This window comes from Microchirus variegatus, assembly GCF_963457635.1.
Source record: "Microchirus variegatus genome assembly, chromosome: 10".
NCBI lineage: Eukaryota > Metazoa > Chordata > Actinopteri > Pleuronectiformes > Soleidae > Microchirus > Microchirus variegatus.
The window spans coordinates 3,392,940-3,413,355 of NC_139811.1; the positions used below are offsets into that span (position 1 = coordinate 3,392,940).

At 41.3% G+C, this 20,416-nt stretch overlaps 2 protein-coding genes across 2 annotated transcripts; both read right to left on the reverse strand.

Moving 5' to 3' along the window:
- Positions 1-4,940: 4,940 nt before the first annotated feature.
- On the reverse strand, positions 4,941-5,525 carry LOC310933065 (transmembrane protein 238; the record flags this gene model as incomplete). The annotated part of the gene is made up of 1 exon (XM_083896487.1): positions 4,941-5,525. One exon carries the CDS (start codon positions 5,523-5,525, stop codon positions 4,941-4,943), a length of 585 nt encoding a protein of 194 aa, XP_083752613.1.
- A 1,699-nt stretch (positions 5,526-7,224) lies between these two features.
- Positions 7,225-20,022, reverse strand: gspt1l (G1 to S phase transition 1, like). Its single transcript, XM_083896107.1, has 13 exons — positions 19,629-20,022; positions 15,433-15,699; positions 14,484-14,517; positions 14,296-14,373; positions 13,186-13,366; positions 12,807-12,961; positions 11,871-12,011; positions 11,673-11,766; positions 10,394-10,474; positions 9,890-10,063; positions 9,212-9,301; positions 8,928-9,096; positions 7,225-7,878 (listed from the first exon to the last, which is right to left on the reverse strand). The coding sequence occupies exons 1-13, from the start codon at positions 19,819-19,821 to the stop codon at positions 7,826-7,828; spliced, it is 1,710 nt and encodes a 569-aa protein (XP_083752233.1). The 5' UTR covers positions 19,822-20,022; the 3' UTR covers positions 7,225-7,825.
- Positions 20,023-20,416: the final 394 nt, after the last annotated feature.

Here is a 20,416-nt window from a genome sequence, read left to right on the forward strand (position 1 = left end):
TCGCGTTGAAATTGTTCCCCACAGGGACTTACAGAGGGTTCCGGTTGTCCTTATAAAAAGAATAATAAAAAAACAACAGAACATTCTACATTTTTGGAACTGATATATTTATTAAACACGTATTAAAAATAACCCCCCAAAAAGGAAAACATAATATAAAATTAATAAAAAATAATAACTGCCATATAATTTCGTTTATGAGATGTTTTTGTATATCATTTGATACTTTGGGTGTTCCCTTTCCGCTTGGTTGTGAGTTGCTTCCTTGAATCAAATAAAAAATAAAATACTCATAATGCCACAGTTGATTTTGTGGAGAAGATCAATGAAAGGCAGTGATTTACCTTTAATCTGATCAACGTTATGCAGACATGTATACCATCATCACATGATATTATTATTATTATTATTATTATTAGGGATGGACCAATATCCCTTTTTCATGTCAAATAGTGATATCAATCCCATACAGTCATACATTTCAAAAGCATAATTCTCCAGTTGCGTCACAGATATTCTTCTCCCACAACAACGACATTAACAGCTGACAACATGACTCAGCTTTTTGTGCATAGTGAAAAAAAAGTGATTGTTTTTGGATCATATCGGATTGTACATGTTCCTCCTTCATATAGCCTGTATTGTGAATTTGAACAGATCATGTTATACCCAAAACAATTTTATTTCATTTAGTAAAAACTTATTTTTGAAGATGATATCCTGACTTTTTTTTTTTTTTTTTTTTTAAAGGTGTTCCTTCCGCGCACAGCGCTCAGTCAGAGGGAAGGGTTTGTGATAAAGGCTCTGGTTCCAAAGGTCAGACTCGGCTTGTTATCACCATGGGTGTGGACAAGGAGGCCGGCTGCTGCTGCACCTTTGATCACAACAGTCACCAGCTCACATTTATCCACCACCTCACACACGACATATTTAGATTCTCTTATAAACACATCTTCACTAACCAATATCCTCTAAGCTAACATGATCACAGTGTCCGGTAAAAGGTCAGGACATGACTCTGAATCCACATTGATGAGCTGTTTCCTGGTTTCCATTCACATGACTCATTTAGAAAGCGTTTTTTACAGTTACGGCCGGAAGTGGAACGGTTCAGTTTGGTACGGTCCAGTGCGGTGGGTGTTTTTTGCTTTGTTTCCAGTAGTACCAGTTCCATTCTTTGGCACCCGTCCCTGGGGTACCAGAGTAAAATGGTACGGTAGAGTCAGGTCCGATGGAAGTGCAGTCAAACGTCCACACTCTATTCTCATACAAAGTGTGACGTCTTGTTGACACAAACAGCCACAGACCGAGCTGCTGGACGTCCTCCTTTGTTGTCTGTTGTGCCGCACACTTTTAGGGGAGCATCAAGAAGATGCTGCTTTCCGGACAAGTTCAGAAAAACAAGGGTATGACGGACGGGCGTCTCAACGTAGACACAACGCGACTAAATCACAGTATAAATCGTGACAACAGCAAATCTGTGCATAATGTTAGCGACTCATTTTAAGCCATATCTGAGTTGGTAAATGAAAACATTTCCAAGCGATGATTGGTCAATTACTTCATTTATGCACAAAAAGTCCTGACAAAATAGGGGTAGAACATTCTGTAAACTTTTTTTTTTTGGGGGGGACCCAAAAAAACCTGCTGCGACCCATCTGTGGGTCACGACCCAGTCTTTGGATAACGTACGTACACAGCATGTATGAGTGCATATGGTCATAAAAAAGTCAGATTAAACAATCACAAATATGATTATATTTAAAATAAAAAGTAAAAACAGTCTCTATGAAAGTCTGTAAGAAAAGTCTATAACAAATCTTTTTAAATTCAGTTACTTTTGCCATTCATGTCTTTAGAATGTACATAATACACTGAAAAACTACTCTCTTTTTTTTTTACAGTAATACACATACAAGTACAAGGTCTGGACATGTACAGCTAAAAGACAAACAGTGATATAAAGATGATTTTCTGAGTTCATATACAGGACGTCAGGCCTATGGATTCAAATACGACATTTACAGGATGTCGTCTTTAACTCTGATATCTTGAACAAATACGATTCACAAAAAAATAACAAAATAAAAGTTGAGCGTCATCAGCAGACACAGCTACACGGACAGAAGGCGAGGTCTTCTCTGTTCAGAGCTGCGAGGAAACCTAAAATAAAGTCTCTGTGGGGAGGAAACGAGTTGAAGCATTGTTAATGAAACTTGTTGACGTACAAAACAGGAAGTTATCTGTAGGTGTTAAATCAGATAACGTTAAAAAGGATTTTGTGGACGCTACGCTTTCAGGCTTCAGGTTAACCAGCTAGTGCAGGAGGCAACGATACCATATCACGATATTCAAGTCGTGATACGATATTATTGCGATATTCAAGTCACGGTACGATATCATGTTATTCAAGTCGCGATACAATATCATCACGATATTCAAGTCACGATATATTATAATTCAAGTTGCGATACATTATCACGATATTCAAGTCGCGATATGATATCTCGATATTCAAGTGACGATACAAAATTGTCATGATATTCAAGTCGCGATATATTATCATTCAAGTTGCGATATGATATTATCACGATACTCAAGTCCCGGTACGATATTATCATGATATTCAAGTGACGATATGATATCATTCCAAGTTGTGATATATTATCACGATATTCAAGTTGTGATACAAAATTATCATGATATTCAAGTCGCGATATGATATTATCTCGATATTCAAGTTGTGAAATATTATCTCGATATTCAAGTGACGATACAATATTATCACAATATTCAAGGGACGATACAATATTATCACGATACTCAAGTCATGATATGATATTATCACAATATGATATAATCACGATATGCTAGTCGTAGACTTGATAAGGTTTTATCAAGATATGATGTTATCACGATATGATATTATCACGATATTGAAGCCATGATACGATATTATCCAAATATCTAGTAACGATACTGCAAAATACTGAGTCATATATCATATATCGCGATATTCTAGCACGACCATCTAGTGGACTGAAAGGTCCTTTTTTTTTTAAATGCTAAATTCCCACATAGTTTGTAACATCAGTAAAAATAGATGCTGATTGTTTATCCATGGAATAGACTCCGAAGTGGCTAAATATCAACACTGGACGACTTTTTCAAATATTAAATGGTAACTACAGCATGTGTGTAATATAATTGAAGCAGGACAGATATTATATCACGGGCCTGAACACAACTGTATGGCGGGCCAGATGTGGCCTGCGGGCCTCAGGTTTGACACATGTGAGCTACTGTGCTTAAAGAAAGGGTTTGTGTGTCAGTGAGCCGTGAAAAGTCTGGTTAATGATTATCAGTGATAAGAAGTTCTTTACTGCCTTAGATTGTTCATTTAGTTCCTCGTTTAAAGTGAACTGACAGACGTTAGAGGACGACGCTCGCATACAAACTAATGACATTAGGTCGATTTGACAAAAGACACAATTACCTATAAATAAATAAATATGAGTCTTTTAGTGTCCGTGATTCACAGTGACCCAGCAAACACGTCATCACATGAGATTAATCACCAACTACTTTGATAATAGATTCATCAGTTTGAGTAAATAAACAAAACAAAGACATTATTAAAACTGAATAAGACTAGCGCTGTCGAGCGTTAACGCATCAACGGCGGTTAACGGCGTCAACGCTAACGCGCGTTAGCGCAAGACGCGTTTCCATGACGACTGACCGGAAGAAAAAGACGCGCGTTTTTGTTCAAATGAGTCTCTAAAGTAACGCTAAACTTTAAAAACAGAGGCACACATACGCAGTTACTCAGGTACGCTAACGTTATTTGTCAGCGCTTCTCTTTTCCTTTAATAAACAGACGGCTCCAGTTCCACTGTAGGCTAACGCTAAACGGAGCTAAAAGGAGCTAATGCAGCTAACGGAGCCAACAGTTAAAACGGTGACTGGACTCCGGGTGTCGCGGCACGTAAACACGACGTCACGCGCGTCTATTTCCGGTCAGTCGTCACGGAAACGCGTCTTGTGCGTTAACCTTTTTCACAGCACTAAATAAGACAACATTAGAAACACTTCAAACACACATTTCTTTAACCATATTTTGGTCAATTACTCACAACTCAATGTTGTGTACATTAGTTTAATGTATTATACACGTAAATCTGTACTAAAAAAGTTGGGGAAAAGTTTGTTTGGGGACCCCAAAAAAAATCACCTGCGACCCATTTGTACCCATTTAGTCGTGATACGATATTATCACGATATTCAAGTCGCGATATGATATGATCACGATATTGAAGTCGTGACATGATATTATCATGATATTCAAGTGACGATAAATTATCACGATATATAAGTTGTGATATGATCATGATATTCAAGTCGTGACATGATATGATCATGATATTCAAGTCGTGATACATTATCACGATATTCAAGTGACGATATATTATCACCATATATAAGTTGTGATATGATCATGATATTCGAGTCGTGACATGATATTATCACAATATTCAAGTCGCGATACGATATTATCACGATATTGAAGTCATGATACAATATTATCCAAATATTTTTGTAACCATACTGCAAAATACTGAGTATTTGCAAAATCATATATCTCAATATTCTTGCATGGCTAAATATAATATGATAACACCTTTTGCACAGCACTAAATAAGGGGTTGGGGAAAAGTTTGTTTGCGTACCCCCCAAAAAAATCACCTGCGACCCATTTGTGGGTCCCAACCCACACTTTGGGAACCACTGTTAAAAACACACTGGTTTTAAAGCCTTATTCTGACCATATTTGCATTAATTTGAAGATACCAAAACCTGTGTGCGTGTGTGTGTGTGTGTGTGTGTGTGTGTGTGTGTGCGTGCGTGTGTGTGCGCGCGCCGCCTCACCTGTCGCACCGTTACGCAGGTGAGCTCTCCGTGGTTGTGTGCGGCATCTCCACCTCGCAGCTCTCCACCGACGGTACCGCGGGGTCGGGGTCAGGGTCTCCGCTCTCCTGCGGGAGCCTCGTTGTCATAGCAACGTTCACCTGTTGCGGGTTCGGAGCCTCGGCGGCGGCTGACTTTTGCGCGCGAGTCCGCGTACCTCCACCTCCACCTGTACCTCCTCCACCACCGCCACCACCGACGGAGCCGTTCCGGCGGAGCGAGCTCCTGATGCCGCTGGACACGCGGCTGGAGAGCCGCCTCACCGCGCCGCTGATGCCCCTCAGCGGCCCCGGGTCATCCTTCTTCTTCTCCTTCAGCAGACCCACATCATCCTCCAGCTCCGCCGGCGGAACCTCGATGTTGCCCGAGTACCAGAACACCCACCAGATCAGGCTGAGGAAGATGACGATGGCGCCCGCGTAGATGAGCAGGTCGTAGAAAAAGACGCTGGCGAAAACTCCCACGAGCAGCACGAGCAGACCCACGACGTCAAAGGCGACCGCGAGCCAGAAGCAGCACACACACCGACCCAGGCCCCGGTACACCGGCTCCTCCATGGCGGCAGCGGCCCCGCTGTACAACACCTGCGTCAGGCGGATGTAAGGTGAGACAGGTGAGGAGCGGAGGGTCACACACGGGAGGGGGCGTGGCTCTGCTCAGGGGGGGGGAGGGGCTTAAACATCCCCTGCCTTACACACACACACACACAGGTAAAGTATGATGATTATAAAACATGAGAAATTAATCAAATATAATACTTTTTTTTCTGAATGTGTCCATTAATAACAGTTAATGGACAATATTTTTTGCTCAATAGTTTGCTTGGCAGTTAAAATTGTATATATATATACAGTATATATATATATAAGTATATATATATATATATATATATATATACATATATAAAATAATGATTTTATGAAAAAGAAAGAACAGATTCCAGTGAATGCACTTCATCGCTCATTCTACAGTGGAAAAACAGTGCATATTAATAAACCATTGTTTCCTAATGAAAACACAAGTGCACTAAAACTAAAACCCACAAAATAAGATGATGACGTGGTCACAAATGTTGCGCACACACACACATTCTTGTACTTGCCGCATACTGAGGACCAGCATTTCCACTTTATAAATCAACACAATAACGTCAACGCAGGTGGAACCAGGTTTTTGTACCAAATTGAGAAAAAAACAAACAAAAAAACAGGGTATAGCATTTTTCCAATCTAAGGAAGTGATTTCAATGAAAACAAAGTGAGGACGGGGCCAAAATGTCCTCACTTCGTAAAAATGACCTCCTTTTGTTGGTTTAAAACCCTCACTGGTCCTCAGTATGTCTCAAGTACAAAAATACACACACGTTTTTTTTAATGCTTATTACCGAAAAGTTTTTCCTTTAATTGATTGTTTTTTAAAAGGCTTACGGAAAGGAATAAACTCCATGTTTATTGATATTTCAGATCAGTGGTTGGTCATTATTGTACTGTGACGTTTGTGCACTGCAAATGTGTTTACTATACAAAAAGAATCATTATCACTGTAGCAGTGAAATGACGCCATCTGCTGGTGGTTTCTGACTTTATTGCGGAATCGACATCGATTTTATAGACTCCCAGATTTCCGGTTAGAGGACGAGCTACTCTGCCATAATAAAGCCTTTATGTATAGTCTTCTTATAAAACAGAGTCTAGTTATTTTCTGTGTGATTTCATGTGTTATTAACCTGCATCTACCACACATGGATAAATGCAATTAAATCACAAACTCAGAATCAGAATACTTTATCATTAATCCCGGGGGGGAAATTGTTCAATATTGTTCAATATTCACCATGGATCTGATCTGAGATTTTTCTCTGCAGTAAAAAGTGAAATTACATTTTTATGCCCTCATTTCATTTCTTTGCGCTATTCGGCTTTAAAAAGTTTCTTATTTTCTGCAATTTTTAAATGAAAGAAATCTGAAAGAACATCTCTATTTTATAAATAATACTAACATATACACGGTGCTACTGATAGCATGGCTAAGCTACAGTGAGTGGGACTTATTCCGAGTGAAAACAAGAGTTTGAAGTGAAAAGTGCCTTTAAAAAGTGACCATTTGTCAGTTATTTCACTGAGAAAATCCTGTTGTTCGTCCTGTAACGCACTGTGAAAATCAATACACTCATTTTCCCAATGTCGTATTTTATTTTCATGGTTGTATGCTTTAATATCATTTGAACGCGCTCAAGCACAGAGCCAGAACGCCACAAGAAAACCAAAAACTGGGTCAAAGCAAAGGGAGACGGCGGTACAACCGAGATAAACATTTGGTCTCAACTGGGGTTGGTTCTCTCAAACAATTTCTTTTGCAGTTTACTTCTGAAAAATCATTGTTATTATACTCCAAGCAAAAAAAAAAAAAAAAAAAAAAAAAAATCATGGTCCACACCTGTTCAACACAGATACAACCTCTGCCGTTTGTCATTTATGAAAGACAAAAGAAAAAGAAGAAAAAAGAAAAACATGATGTCATGATGTGTAGACCAGAGGAGGGAGGTGGGAGAGGTGGAGGGCGGGGCTAACCCAGAAATGGCATAGCTGAGCTCTCAATATGAGAAAGCCGACTCGTGTGGACATCTTGGTTTGTCATTTGCGTTTAAAAACAGGTTTTTCTTTTTCACGAGTTCTTTTGTCGTTGTTATTTTTCTGAAGCTGATCTTCGGCACGCAGAAAAGGAGGAAGGGGGGGGGGCGTGACAGTGGGGGGGTGCCGTCGCCGCTGACAACAGTGTGGCGCCGTGGTTGTTGACCGAGCTCCGACTGTTTTGTTTTCCCTTCTCACCAGGACTCTCAGGACGGCTGCGTCCCTCTTCAGTCCCGCTCAGCCACCAGCTTCAGCACCTTACCTATGGCGATGGTTTTACCTGCAACACAAAACACAACAGTCAACACATTTCAAACACGTATATCGTGTGTAAAAAGCATCTGTGGCTATCCATAATCTATTACAAAGATACAAAACAAATGGGTTATTAATGCTACCTAATTTGTGGAGCATCTATTACCACAAGGTGGCAGCAGCAGCTCGTGGACTTTGTGTGTGTTTGAAGACCGGTGACTAAATTTACCAGGGTCTTTGAATGCATCTCGTTAGCTGCTTATTCTTAGCTTAAAACACTGTGAACCCCGTGCACTGGAGTTTAGAACAATCAAATATTCGATGACCAATACCATTGAATATTTGGTAGCACTGGGTGCGCGGTTAACGGCGTCAACGCGCGACGCGTTTCCGTGACGACTGACCGGAAAAAGACACGTGTGACGTCATGTTTACGTGACTCACCGATTGTTAAAATGAGTCTCTAAAGTAACGCTAAACTTTAAAAACAGAGGCACACATACGCAGTACACAGGTACGCTGGTTATTTGTAGCGCTGCTCTTTTCCTTGAATAAACAGACCGCGCCAGTTCAACTGTAGACACGCCAACAGCGCTAAACGAGCTAAAGCAGCTAACGGAGCTAACTGGTAAACTCCGGTGTCGCAGTGCGTAAACTTGACGTCGCGTTGAGGCATATTTGGACAGAAATGCTAATAACAGGAAAAAGAAGAGAAAAGACTGATGCAGTGCAGTGTGTTTGACATTTCTGATGCTAACTGAACCACAGGTAAACAACCTTTCCCAATAAGCATCTGGGAAAAACTCCACTTTACTGACTTACTGATGACACCGTTAGCATCACTTTTAAGAACTTCTAATTTACGGTAGTATAAATCCATCACTAAACGAGGACAAAAGAGCGAATGTTAAAGGGCTGTTACGGAGTTCATTGAATGCCTTACGTAGTAACCTGCGATACTACACCTCGTCAAAGGCAAACCTACTCCTAATCAAAAATACCTGCAGAAATCATTATCAATGTTTAACTCTCATTGACTCAGACCCTCCACCCTTTGTCTCAGTGCCCACGTACCTTCATCCCGTAAGGTAAACCGACCCATCTGAGGAAAGTCTTTGAAGGTCTCAAGGCAAATGGTTCCTGCAGTGCGCAGACGAGCGATGCAGACCTGGTCCTGTTTGACAAATCGTGGTCGTGTCTTACTCTTCTCTCCTGATTTCTTGTCCACTAGACAGATTAAGGCCTGACAGAGAGGGGACAGAGAGAGTGATTATCGTCACACACTGAACCGACAAAGCGTTTGTAATGACTTCAGTTTAAACGTCATCTGCTTGTTTGTTTGTTTACTCCGGTCTTACCGTGATTTGCACTTCTTCAATGCAGGTGTGAATGTGAAGGACCGCGTTGTAACCTGGACAGATGATGGATTTGTGTTCGATGATGACGATCTGGAAAGGAAAAAGACATGAGTGTGATCCACCAGATACTGCACTGTACTGAAGCCTTCTACTTGGAATCAGTGTGTATATATATATATATATATATATATATATATATATATATATATATATATATATATATATATACATACATACACACAAATATACATATATATACAAATATACATATACACACATACATACATCTACACACACGTATATCTACACGCGCGTACACAAGCGCGCGTACACACACACGCGTATATATACACACGCGTATATATACACACGTGTATATATACACGTGTATATATACACATGTGTATCTACACGCGCGTACACACACGCGTATATACACACACGTGTATATATATATACACATATATGTGTAAATGTATATGCGTGAATGTGTATGTATATGTATATGTATATATATATACACATATATATACATACACATACACACATATACATTTACACATGTATATATATACATTTACACATGTATATATATACATACACACACACACACACACACATATATACACACAGACATATACACACAATACAATCTGATGCAGTGCAGTGTGGACATACCTGGGCGTCAAATGTGCGCCCTGAGTGGCAGAGGTTCTCAGCGTTACACAGGATAAAGCCCGGCAGGATCTCCTCCTCCTCGATGCCCTTCAGCCGCAACTTGAGGTTCTCGCCTGGATCGGCATCGTCCGTTTCCACGTCGTCGGAGAGCAGACTCAACACCTCCACCACATGCTGCACGAGAGAACAGCGATAACAACAGTGAGTGAAATAATAATCAAAGATCACAGAGAAGAGAAGAGAAGGGGTGGGAGATATCGAAATAAGTGGATCATCCCAGTAGGAACTGTAACTAACGAAGCTGAACTTATTTGATGTTTTAAAAACACAATCAGATAAATGGATAATCAAAAATAGTTGGCGATGAATAACAATTACACACAGGGACTGTGTTTAAATCAATCACCGTGAGGAGTAAATATACTGCAAATATGATATATACTCAGGTATGAGTCATTGTGACTGTGATGTTTCACAGCTGAGGTGAAAAGAGAGATCTCTTACCCTGTTTGGCATCATGACCAGCTGCTGTGCTTTACTGATGCAGCCCGACTCTAGTTTACCCAGGATCACTGTTCCCATGTCCTGGTGAGAGACAGACGGACACAAAGCAGGTGAGAAGGCTGATGATCGTAGGTTTCGTATGATGTGAAAATGTTTAAATAGCACATTGTTTCAGGTAAATTATACACTCCTTCAACTCTGAACAGCGTTCAAACGGACAGTCATAAACCAAGTGAGTCAATCTTTAACCTTCTGAGTAACGGGGCTAATTTTAGATGCTGCGTACCGATACTCAGAAATATATGGCGCACTTCTAACAGCAGCGATGTTTACACGAACACAAGTAATGGAAATGAAAATACATCATGTAAACATGACAATCTGAGAACTCATATTCAGATATAGGTCATTCGTAAACAGTCAGTCTGATCATGACTTCCTGGTTTGGTGTCATCACTCGTCTGAGCCACGTGAACATGACGTATTTCTGTTTTGTTTGTCGTATTTCCATTTAAAAAGAAAGAATAATGAACAGACACAGAAGTTACAGACGTGGAAGTTGAGGAGAATTCGATTTTCTTGCGTCCATGTAAACAATGGAATCGTAAATACCAATGAGAACAAATCTTTTCGGGAATGTTTGCACATGTAAACGCAGCTAAGTGGCACTTTTCCACTTCACAGTTACAGCACGACTCATGAAAGCATGAAACTGCCGCGACATCGTTTTATAAGCGACACAAACACACAAACTAGTGACTTGAAAGCAGTTCTTTTTCGGTGCAACTGAACCATTAGACTCAGTTAATTAAATAGATTTGTTGACAGAATCGTTCAGTACTTCCTGCATGAATGGAGCACAGACTCGGTCTGACACAGTCACTTTCTGCAGTGCTGAATGTTGGATCTTCAGGATCTTTAAGTCTTTTTAACTGATTTACAGTTTTCTACGGCATTTGTGTCGGACGTCACGCTCGTGACTCTTCCAGTGACGACACATTCTGACCAATCAGCGGCCGACAGTCTGTCGACGTCACACACGGTATCGGCTCAGCTCGCTTAGAACCTCCGAGTAATATCGCAGATGGAAAAGCAACAAAAAAAAACGTGCCGAGTCGCACCGTGCTGAAACTGGGTCGTGGAAAAGCACCATCTCAGAGATTCACATCTGTGGATCCGTGCATTAACCAAGCAAATCGAATCTTTTCTAACCTTTAGCATTTTAGAAGCTAATCTTACTCAAAGCTACAGCCCCACAAAAACACTTTGAAATACACACCTTGTACTTGTCTACAATGGGCAATCTGACGGGGCCGTCAGTGGATCTGTTGAAACCTGGCAAATTATCCAAGTGTGGAATGAATGGTAAACCTCTGCAATGACATCAAATATGGACAGCGGTTAGAATAAGGTGGTGGTGGTGGTGGGGCTCCTGTCTGACATCATTCACATAGCAGAAGCACAGAGAGAGACTTACGTATACCAGGGGCACATGTCAGTGGGCTCCTTCAGATTAGCTCCCGTCAGCCCAGAGCACGGCATGAAGTGGATGTCTTTCCTCGGGTTGAAGCCCACCTTCTTTAAAAATGGCACCAGTTTCTCCTTACACTCTTCATACCTGAGGATTCACAGCACAGGAGGGGATCTCAGCGTCATCTTTGTAGTTACTAACATTTGTGGTCTTAATAGTGCTGGGCGCATTAACGCGATAGCGGCGTCAACGTTTACGCATGACGCGTTTCCACGACTCCTGATTGTTAAAACGAGTCTCTAAAGTAACGCTAAACTTCAAAAACAGAGGCACACATACGCAGTACACAGGTACGCTGGTTATTTGCAGCGCTGCACTTTTCGTCTGTAGGTGCGCTAACGGCAGTAAACGAGCTAATGCAGCTAACGGGGCTAACTGGTAAACGGTGCCTGGACTCTGGTGTCGCGGCACGTAAACATGACGTCACGCGCGTCTTTTTCCGGTCAGTCGTCATGGAAACGCGTCATGTGCGTGAACCTAGTTCCCAGTACTAGCTCTTAAACCATCCAACAGGGACTCTAATGTACATTACTTTGAAGAAAACAGTCGTGAATGCACTAGTTTTGAAGGACAATTTCCTCAATTAAACTTATTAGTTGTTTCGTCAATGATGAATCGGTTTTCCCAAACCTCAAAAAACAGTGTGACAGAGTGACATCTGAAAAAGTATTTAGTTTCATATTCACATGTATATAATGTAAATATGACACGGCACTAGTTATCGCTTTGGTGTGCACAAGTTTCGCTCCAAATGACACAAATCTGTGCTTTGAATGGTCATCAAGGCCAGAAAATACAGACTAACCACTGCCCACACTCTGTGGTCAGGGATTCACACTCACAGCTGTTAGATAATCATGATTCTTTTGTTCATCTTCTCACCTTTCGAGGCTCCAGTTGACTGTGGGGTCGTCCATTTTGTTGACCAGGACTATCAGGTGCTTGACGCCGGCCGTTTTGGCCAACATGGCGTGTTCCCGCGTCTGTCCACCCTTCTCAAAACCAGTTTCAAACTCTCCTTTCCTGGCAGAGATGACCTGAGGAAGAGCACATTCGTTCAGTCAGTCCTTCAGTCGGTGGTTTCAGGTGTGTCTGATTACGTTCCTTAATCTCAACAGAGGTTTGAGGTGATTTAATAACAAACAGCCTGGGAAGATCGGTGCTTTAATTTTAAAATCAAAGACTTGCTTTCAACGCGTCTTTATTTAGTTTCCATGGTGACCGGACAGAAAAGGAACAGGGCTATGGGTTCAGGACTCACCAGAACGGCCAGGTCTGCTTGCGACGCACCGCCGATCATGTTGGGCACAAAGCTTTTGTGGCCGGGAGCGTCGAGGATGGTAAAGTGCTTCTTTTCTGTCTCAAAGTACGCTCGGCCCACCTCCACCGTCTTGCCTTTGTCCCTCTCTTCTTGGTTGGTGTCCAAAGCCCAAGACAGATACCTGGGATGATAAAAAAAATAAAACCGTTATTTAACCAGGAAAAAAACTCCATGAGTTTGATGATTACAAGTGAGCCGAGGTATGGTCAGGTCGTACGATACCCGATACCCATGATACTTAGCTCAAATAAATGGAAACTGATATCTTGGATTTGCTTGTGTTTATGTTGCTCTTTTCCAAATAGAAAAACAACCTAATCTTGCAAACATTTTACCCTAAATTTCATGACAACAGGACTTTGGTTGGTGCTTTTGATGCCAAACTGAAAATGTGAAAAAAAAAAAAAATAGATTTCTGGCGATTAAACTGACAATGAACTGCGACGCTGCCTCGTTTGGCTTTTATTGCTGCAGACTTGAATGAAATCAGATCCAGGGTCTGTGATACATCTGGGAGGCTTTTATGAGGTCTCTGCCGGCCGAGACTTTTCATATTTCACACTTAGCGACTGCCGATCTTGAGCCAATTAGGCGTTACTCACAAAGCGAAAGTAACAAGTTTATTATCAGGCGAGAAACCTTAAAAAAAACAGTTTTTCACTGCCAATGCTGAGGAAAATTTTCCTTTTGTGTCAGGAATAATCTTATTTAAAAACAACAAGTTACTTCTACTATTTTATGCCATTTTCATAGAAACATTTGTGAAATATAGGGGAGGAAGCGCAGCCTTATATGGTCTGAGTGTGGAGTTTCAAAGGTTCAAACAACTTGTGCAATTCATGGCATTTTAAGTATTTCAAAAAATCTATATACAAATATGTAAAAGTATTTGTAGGTTGTGGGTTTGATTCCCGATATGCACGTGTGCACAAACGCACCACGATTCCACCATGATCATTTACACTCTGTACAAAATGTACAAAGTTAAGATAAGAAAAGGAAAATGTGATCAGCACGTTCCTGTGTGTTCAAAGTGCGGCGTTCACTCACCAGGTTTCTCGGTTCTTTTCCTTCGCTTCCCTCTCGTACTTTTCTAAGGTTCTCTTGTCGACCATGCCTGTGAGATACCTGAGGCAGAGGAAGACAAACGGATAAGAAATACATACAGTCGTGATGTGGGTGAACACTCTTTTACTATGAGGAGACTATGGGGGGAGAGGAAAACAGGGGGGACTCACATGATTTGTCCACCAATAGTGGATTTGCCAGCATCTGGAGAAGAAGAAGAAGAAGCACAGATGAATTTGATTAGTTCCTGAATGTTAGAAGTAGCCAGGAAAACTCCTGACCATCACACTTCTTTGAAGAACTTGTAATAACACTCATTATCCTTATTTAAGCCATCATTTCTCAACTGCTGTACAGAAAAATACATATTTAGTCAACTTTTAAAATACATGAACACAGTCACAACACAGCAACATATATATAGCAAGATATTTGTCTCCCCTGACCCGCTTCCTTCATCCCAGTCACACATATACACCACATTTTTGAACACACACACATATACATATATACATATATATATATATATACATATAAATAAATAAATAAATAAATATATATATATATATAAAAAGGTATTATTTAAAGTACTGGCCATGATAAAACAAAAGACAGGTTTAATTCCCGTAGAGCTGTAACAATTAATCCATAACTAAATTAATCGTCTACTATTTTGATAATCGATAAGAAGCTTTTTTCTTTATTAAAAACAAGATTTCTGATTGTTTTAGCTTCTTAAATGTGAATATTGTCTTTGTTTATTTGCTCCACATAACAAAGAAATCATTAAAACAATCATTTGTTTGTAGACAAAACAAAGACATTGAAGAACATCGTCATTTCCAGGTTTGACAAACACCGATTAAAGTTTTTTTGGACATTTCCCGAAATTTTATAGACAAAACGATTATCGAGAAAATAAGCGATCACGAACATAACCGTTAGTTGCAGCTCTAGAAAACGCACCAGGAACAGTTCCTCTACGTTTATTTTTCTTAGCTCCAATACAACCGGCAAGTAAAAATTTGACTTATGTGCTTTGCGGTTATCTCTTTCAAATGCCTCTTATAATAACCATGGTCCTCTAATGAAGTGAATGAGGGAGGTGTTTGCACAGACCTACGTGTCCGATGAATACAACATTGATGTGCTCCTTCTTGGGGGCGTCCGGCTGCGTCGGTGGAACCTTGGGCGCAGACGTTTCCTCCTCCTCCTCCGCTGGCGGCGTCGTCGTCTCGGGAGCCGCGTCCTCCGTCGTCACCGGTGTCACTTCCGGCCCCCGGTCGCCGCAGGACCCGCCTCCTGGCTCCTCCTCGTTTGGCTCCGCCTCTTTCTGGTCCCACGGCTCCTCTGTGATCATCTCCGTGTCGCCGTTCTCCACTGGAGCTGCAAGGTGACATAGTGACACGGTCGGCTTCTCTTATTCGCCATCGTTTTTTACCTCCAATTTGACATAAAACTACGCAATCAACAATATCCCACTCTTTTTAAGATGTGGAATAAGGGTGTTTAACATTTACTGTACATAAGTCTCATAAAAGATATATCAAGATATTATTTAGCCCCGCCTTACAGAAATGTAATATTTGACCTGCCCTACACATGTTAACATATGAAAGTTTGACACCCGGTGTCTTTAAACATACACCACTGTTACGTATACTTAAAATAGACAAAAGATTAGAGTAGGAAAATAAACACGTGCTTTACGGTTTTCCAAATACATGGCATTATAAATCTACGCCCCCCTGTATCAGAATATATCAGAATATTATCTAATTATTACAGATAAAACTGGGAAAAAAAGTGTTAATTAGGATAAAGTACAGGAGTCGTGACTTGAATCTCTTATTTTGGAACCCTAAATCAGTCTACGATTAAAATAAGTGAAATAACAACCATCCCTTCTTGAATAAGCATTCTCATTATCACATGAGAGAACTAACATGAGTGACCACACATTTAACACTTGCAGAGGTTTCGCTCTTTTCCTCCCCATACCTTGTTCAATTTCCAAGTTGTGATCATCTGATGGATGCTGTTGGGAGCTGCTCTTATTGTGAAAGCCAAACTGATCAAAAAGGAAGTGACTGGTGGTTCATCACACTTACGTTTACCCATCACTCACAGCAACAAACTCATGCAACACAGAAAGAACCTTAATGATGTTACATGAGATGTAGATGCTTGTTTATGTCCATCTAATTCTGTGATCAGTGTTGTTTGGATTCGAATGGTTTGACTGAAAGTTGGGTCTTAATATATGAACAAAATTTCTGGGTTTAAGCAGAAGACCTTTTTCACAACAGATATTTGTTTTCTTTTTAGTTTTACCAATAACATTAATTAGGATCCACACTAGATTTAAAGAGTCAGGACTGTGTTACACCAAATACTTGACAGTTTAACCTGTAAACACTGCATACATGTATCCTGTATTTTGTGGATATGTTCCTATAAAGTGATTGAGAAACTGCATGGTGTGGTATGATCCACATATTCCACCTTTTCCGACATCAATTGTGAAAATAACCACTAGCTGCAGCCCATCTGACCCGAGATAATATTGCATGCCCTCTATATATGACATCTAAACATGCACACATTGCAGGGATGATGATGACGCTTGAATTATATATTGTTCAGGGTCCAGTTTGACCACTTCAACGGGTTTCTGATGGAGATTTCTGTTTCACTAACTCTCTGTCAACAGAGTGTAAACCACAGGAACCTGCCGGGTGTGTGTGCACAGCAACAAACTCCACGACCCAAACAAAATGGCCATGTCTCCACGCTTATCAGCTGTAATCGAAACACTTCTGTGCTTACTTTTCTACTCTCGTGTATGGCAAGTCCTCGGGTAAAGTGTTACGAAACATTTTACCATTCCACACTAATGTTATCTAATGTAGCTGCACAACAGACGCCTTAGTGCAGGAAACCTAAGCACGGAATAATAATCACATTTACGAGCGAGCTGAATGGTGGATTGACTGTCGCGCTCACTCCCGCTGAAATAAGGCCATGTCTGTTTAAAGTGATAATGAGCCACTATCATGGTAAACATGTCTCACAACTTGAGACTAAACTGAAAAAGGACTGACGCTGATCTACAAACAAATTAACCACTCAGTCTGTCTGTTGTTTGTTCATACACCAAGGACTGCAAGATAAAATAAAAAATAAAACATACTCGATAACAAAGAGGGAGTTCATGGGCAAACTTAACATCTGGAGCTGGAGCAGGATAACATGATGAGAGCGTCGCTTTGAGCTTTGTTAATCCTCTGTACAGTGAGGGAGACGGTGTATTGTGATGTTCAACTGCATTTCTCCTCATTGGACCTTAGTTTAGGAGACTGGGTAGTTAGTAAAGGGAGACTTGGGGCCAATTCCAAATCCTATCTTAACCCTCAATCTCAACCCTTAATCTTAACTGGGCCTCAAAACCAAGTGTTGAGGGTTATTTTGTCACTTAGAAATGGGACACCCCTTGAATGCAGATACGTCTTCAGACTGTAGGGGGCAGAATAAAGCGAAAGCTGCGTCCAGTCTGTCAACTCCAAAAAAGAAGAACACATTTACGTTATGATTATTTATTAAAATCCGTTTGTCAGTCAAGTTATTAGGTTGTCAGTTAGTTAAAAGATGATACTCATACAAATACCACAACCACGGACATATTCAGCTGACAGTTACCACACACCACGGCTTATTGAAAAGTAAACGATAGCAAACGATCTCTTGTCCGCACCGGCCGACTATTGACAAAAGATGGTAAAATAAAAATAAATGTTACGCAACAATGACGTCAGTAATCCATAATATGGGCATAAACTAAGATAATACAATGGTTTTCATCATTTTTATATCCCTATTATCTCTTGTTTCGCTGCTTTCGGCGCCCTCTTTATGTCAAAACACGCAATGCATTCTGGGTAGCCCTTGCTCCAAGGGTGGTCTCGTAAAATCTCAATATTGAGGGCTATACAGCCCTTAAACTTGGCCCTCAACTTTAATTTTTCTGAGAATCGGGACAGCACTTGGACTAGAGGGAGAGCATTTTTGAGATTGAGGGTTAAGCGAGGAATTGGAATTCACCCAAACTTCACTTTTTGTCAGAAAAGGAAGTCCAACTGCGAGATAAAGTTACAAACATACTGTGATGTGACAATAAAGAGGACGGTGGCTTCGTCAGGTTGGACAAGTGTGCACAGCTGAACTAAATAACAGATCACATGACCAATCACAAAATACTGTAATGTGTTTCTTCACTTGTGTACCTGCTGTCAGCTATGTTTTCAGTGAGAGGGAGCATCTGTGTATGAAGCTGGTTCACTGCACAGGGCGAAAAGCCAGACTATTAACACAACTTAATACAAACACACTTCATAAAACAAACTGTCCCTTTAAGTCAAGTCTGGAGAATATACCACAGCCTCTGACACATGATACTAACAACCAACACAGTCCAATGTCAGGCACAGGTTTTATTGCTGTCCACGCATTGTGCGTGTGCGGGACAACAACGACAGACTCGGAAAAGCAATAATCACCTGCTAAACAAAAGCAACACGGTGTCAGTTATTTCACTGAATACAGGACACACACACACACTCACTGCTGCAAAGACACCATGGCGTCCTGACATAACTGCCGGGTTCCACTGCACTAAACGCCGCTCAGGTGTCCAAGTCTGCTCCACGCGATTCTCGGTGACACATTTCTTCCTACTCTTGACCAGCAAATGCGTCAGGAAATCCACGTCACACCAACACACACACACACTTAAGGCCCCCTCCAATAGCCTTCCCCGACATAGGTCAACTCTTAACTACCACGTTGTGTATGGGTGTTAGCAATAACAACAAGGATGTAAACTTTTATTTAGCCACGGCCATTCTTTAAAAAGAATATAACAATATTGACAGGGGTCGTATCTGACGCACGGTATCCGGCAGTTAAAGCACACCACTATCACACATGCTAGGTGGCTACCGCCGGCTGCTTCAGCAAGCTAATGCCGGTCGGCTAGCTGTGTTTTACACGTATTACATTCCTCAACACGCCACATCGCAACAGTGTGTACCACAAACAATGAGTTTGATTAACTGGGAAAGTTAAACAGCGCCGGGCGAACCGTGTCGTCGACTGCTACGCCAAACGCGAGCTAGCAGCTAGTTTGTCGCGCTCCCGAGGAACGCGTGTGAGTTTAAGTGGCTAGTGAGTTAGCAACCACCCAGCCCAGGCTAGTCATAGCGGCTAGCTAGGTGCTAGCTAGCGTAGCATTCCCCCCAACGTGACTGAGAACTTACCAGCGGGCTCGAGGTTTTCCGTGTGAGGTTTCATGGTAAAACACGGAACAAACTCGGCGGCGTTAATGTTGGGCACAAACGGTTTCGCGTTCACATTTAGAGCCGCGAGCGCCGGGTCAAGTTGCCTGTCGATCGTGGCCTCCACATCGTCCTCTTGTTCCCAGGAATCAGGGGCAGTGTCTCTCGGGTCCATCGTGGGTCTTGGATTTTTTTTAGCACTAACTTGAGAGATTTGCGCTACGCAGTTCTCGGTCTCCGAAAGGCGTCCACCCAAAAAAAGCCGCCGCGTCGCTCGTCCCTGTGAATGTTTAAGTTCCCCCAAACTCTCAAGTGCGCTGTTCCGAGTCGGACTCTGGTGAAATGAAGCCACCGGCTTCTATCGCCACGGACGCCAGAGAGGATGTTCGACTCAGCACTCCCAGACTCTGTCCGCGTGAGCTCGTGTGTCCCGTCAGTCGACGTGCTAGCCGCAGTGGCCTCTGGGATATGAAGTCTCAGGCAAAAACAGACGCCGTTCACTTTGAGTGGGGTTAAACTGGCAAGAAAACGACATTACCCACATCCGGGTGGCAGCCGGTTTACGTCAGCAGTTTATGACCTTTACAGGAACCGCTACTTTCATTCACATATGTTGAAGCAAGTGACAAATACTTTTATATGCTTTACTTAACTTTGTTCACCAACTAATATATTGTTGGTTTTACTTTTTAAAGTTATCTTACTTTGGGATCTTTTCTTTTTTTTTCTTTCAAATTCAGCTAAAATAAAAGGTAAGAAAGTTTTATTAC

Coding starts and splice junctions, on each gene's coding strand:
- gspt1l (XM_083896107.1), bottom strand. CDS start 19,821: ATGGACCCGAGAGACACTGCCCCTGATTCCTGGGAACAAGAGGACGAT. Junction 15,700..19,628: donor GGAAAACCTCGAGCCCGCTG/GTAAGTTCTCAG, acceptor GTCACCTTGCAG/CTCCAGTGGAGAACGGCGAC. Junction 9,097..9,211: donor TTGAAGAAGTGCAAATCACG/GTAAGACCGGAG, acceptor CCTCTCTGTCAG/GCCTTAATCTGTCTAGTGGA.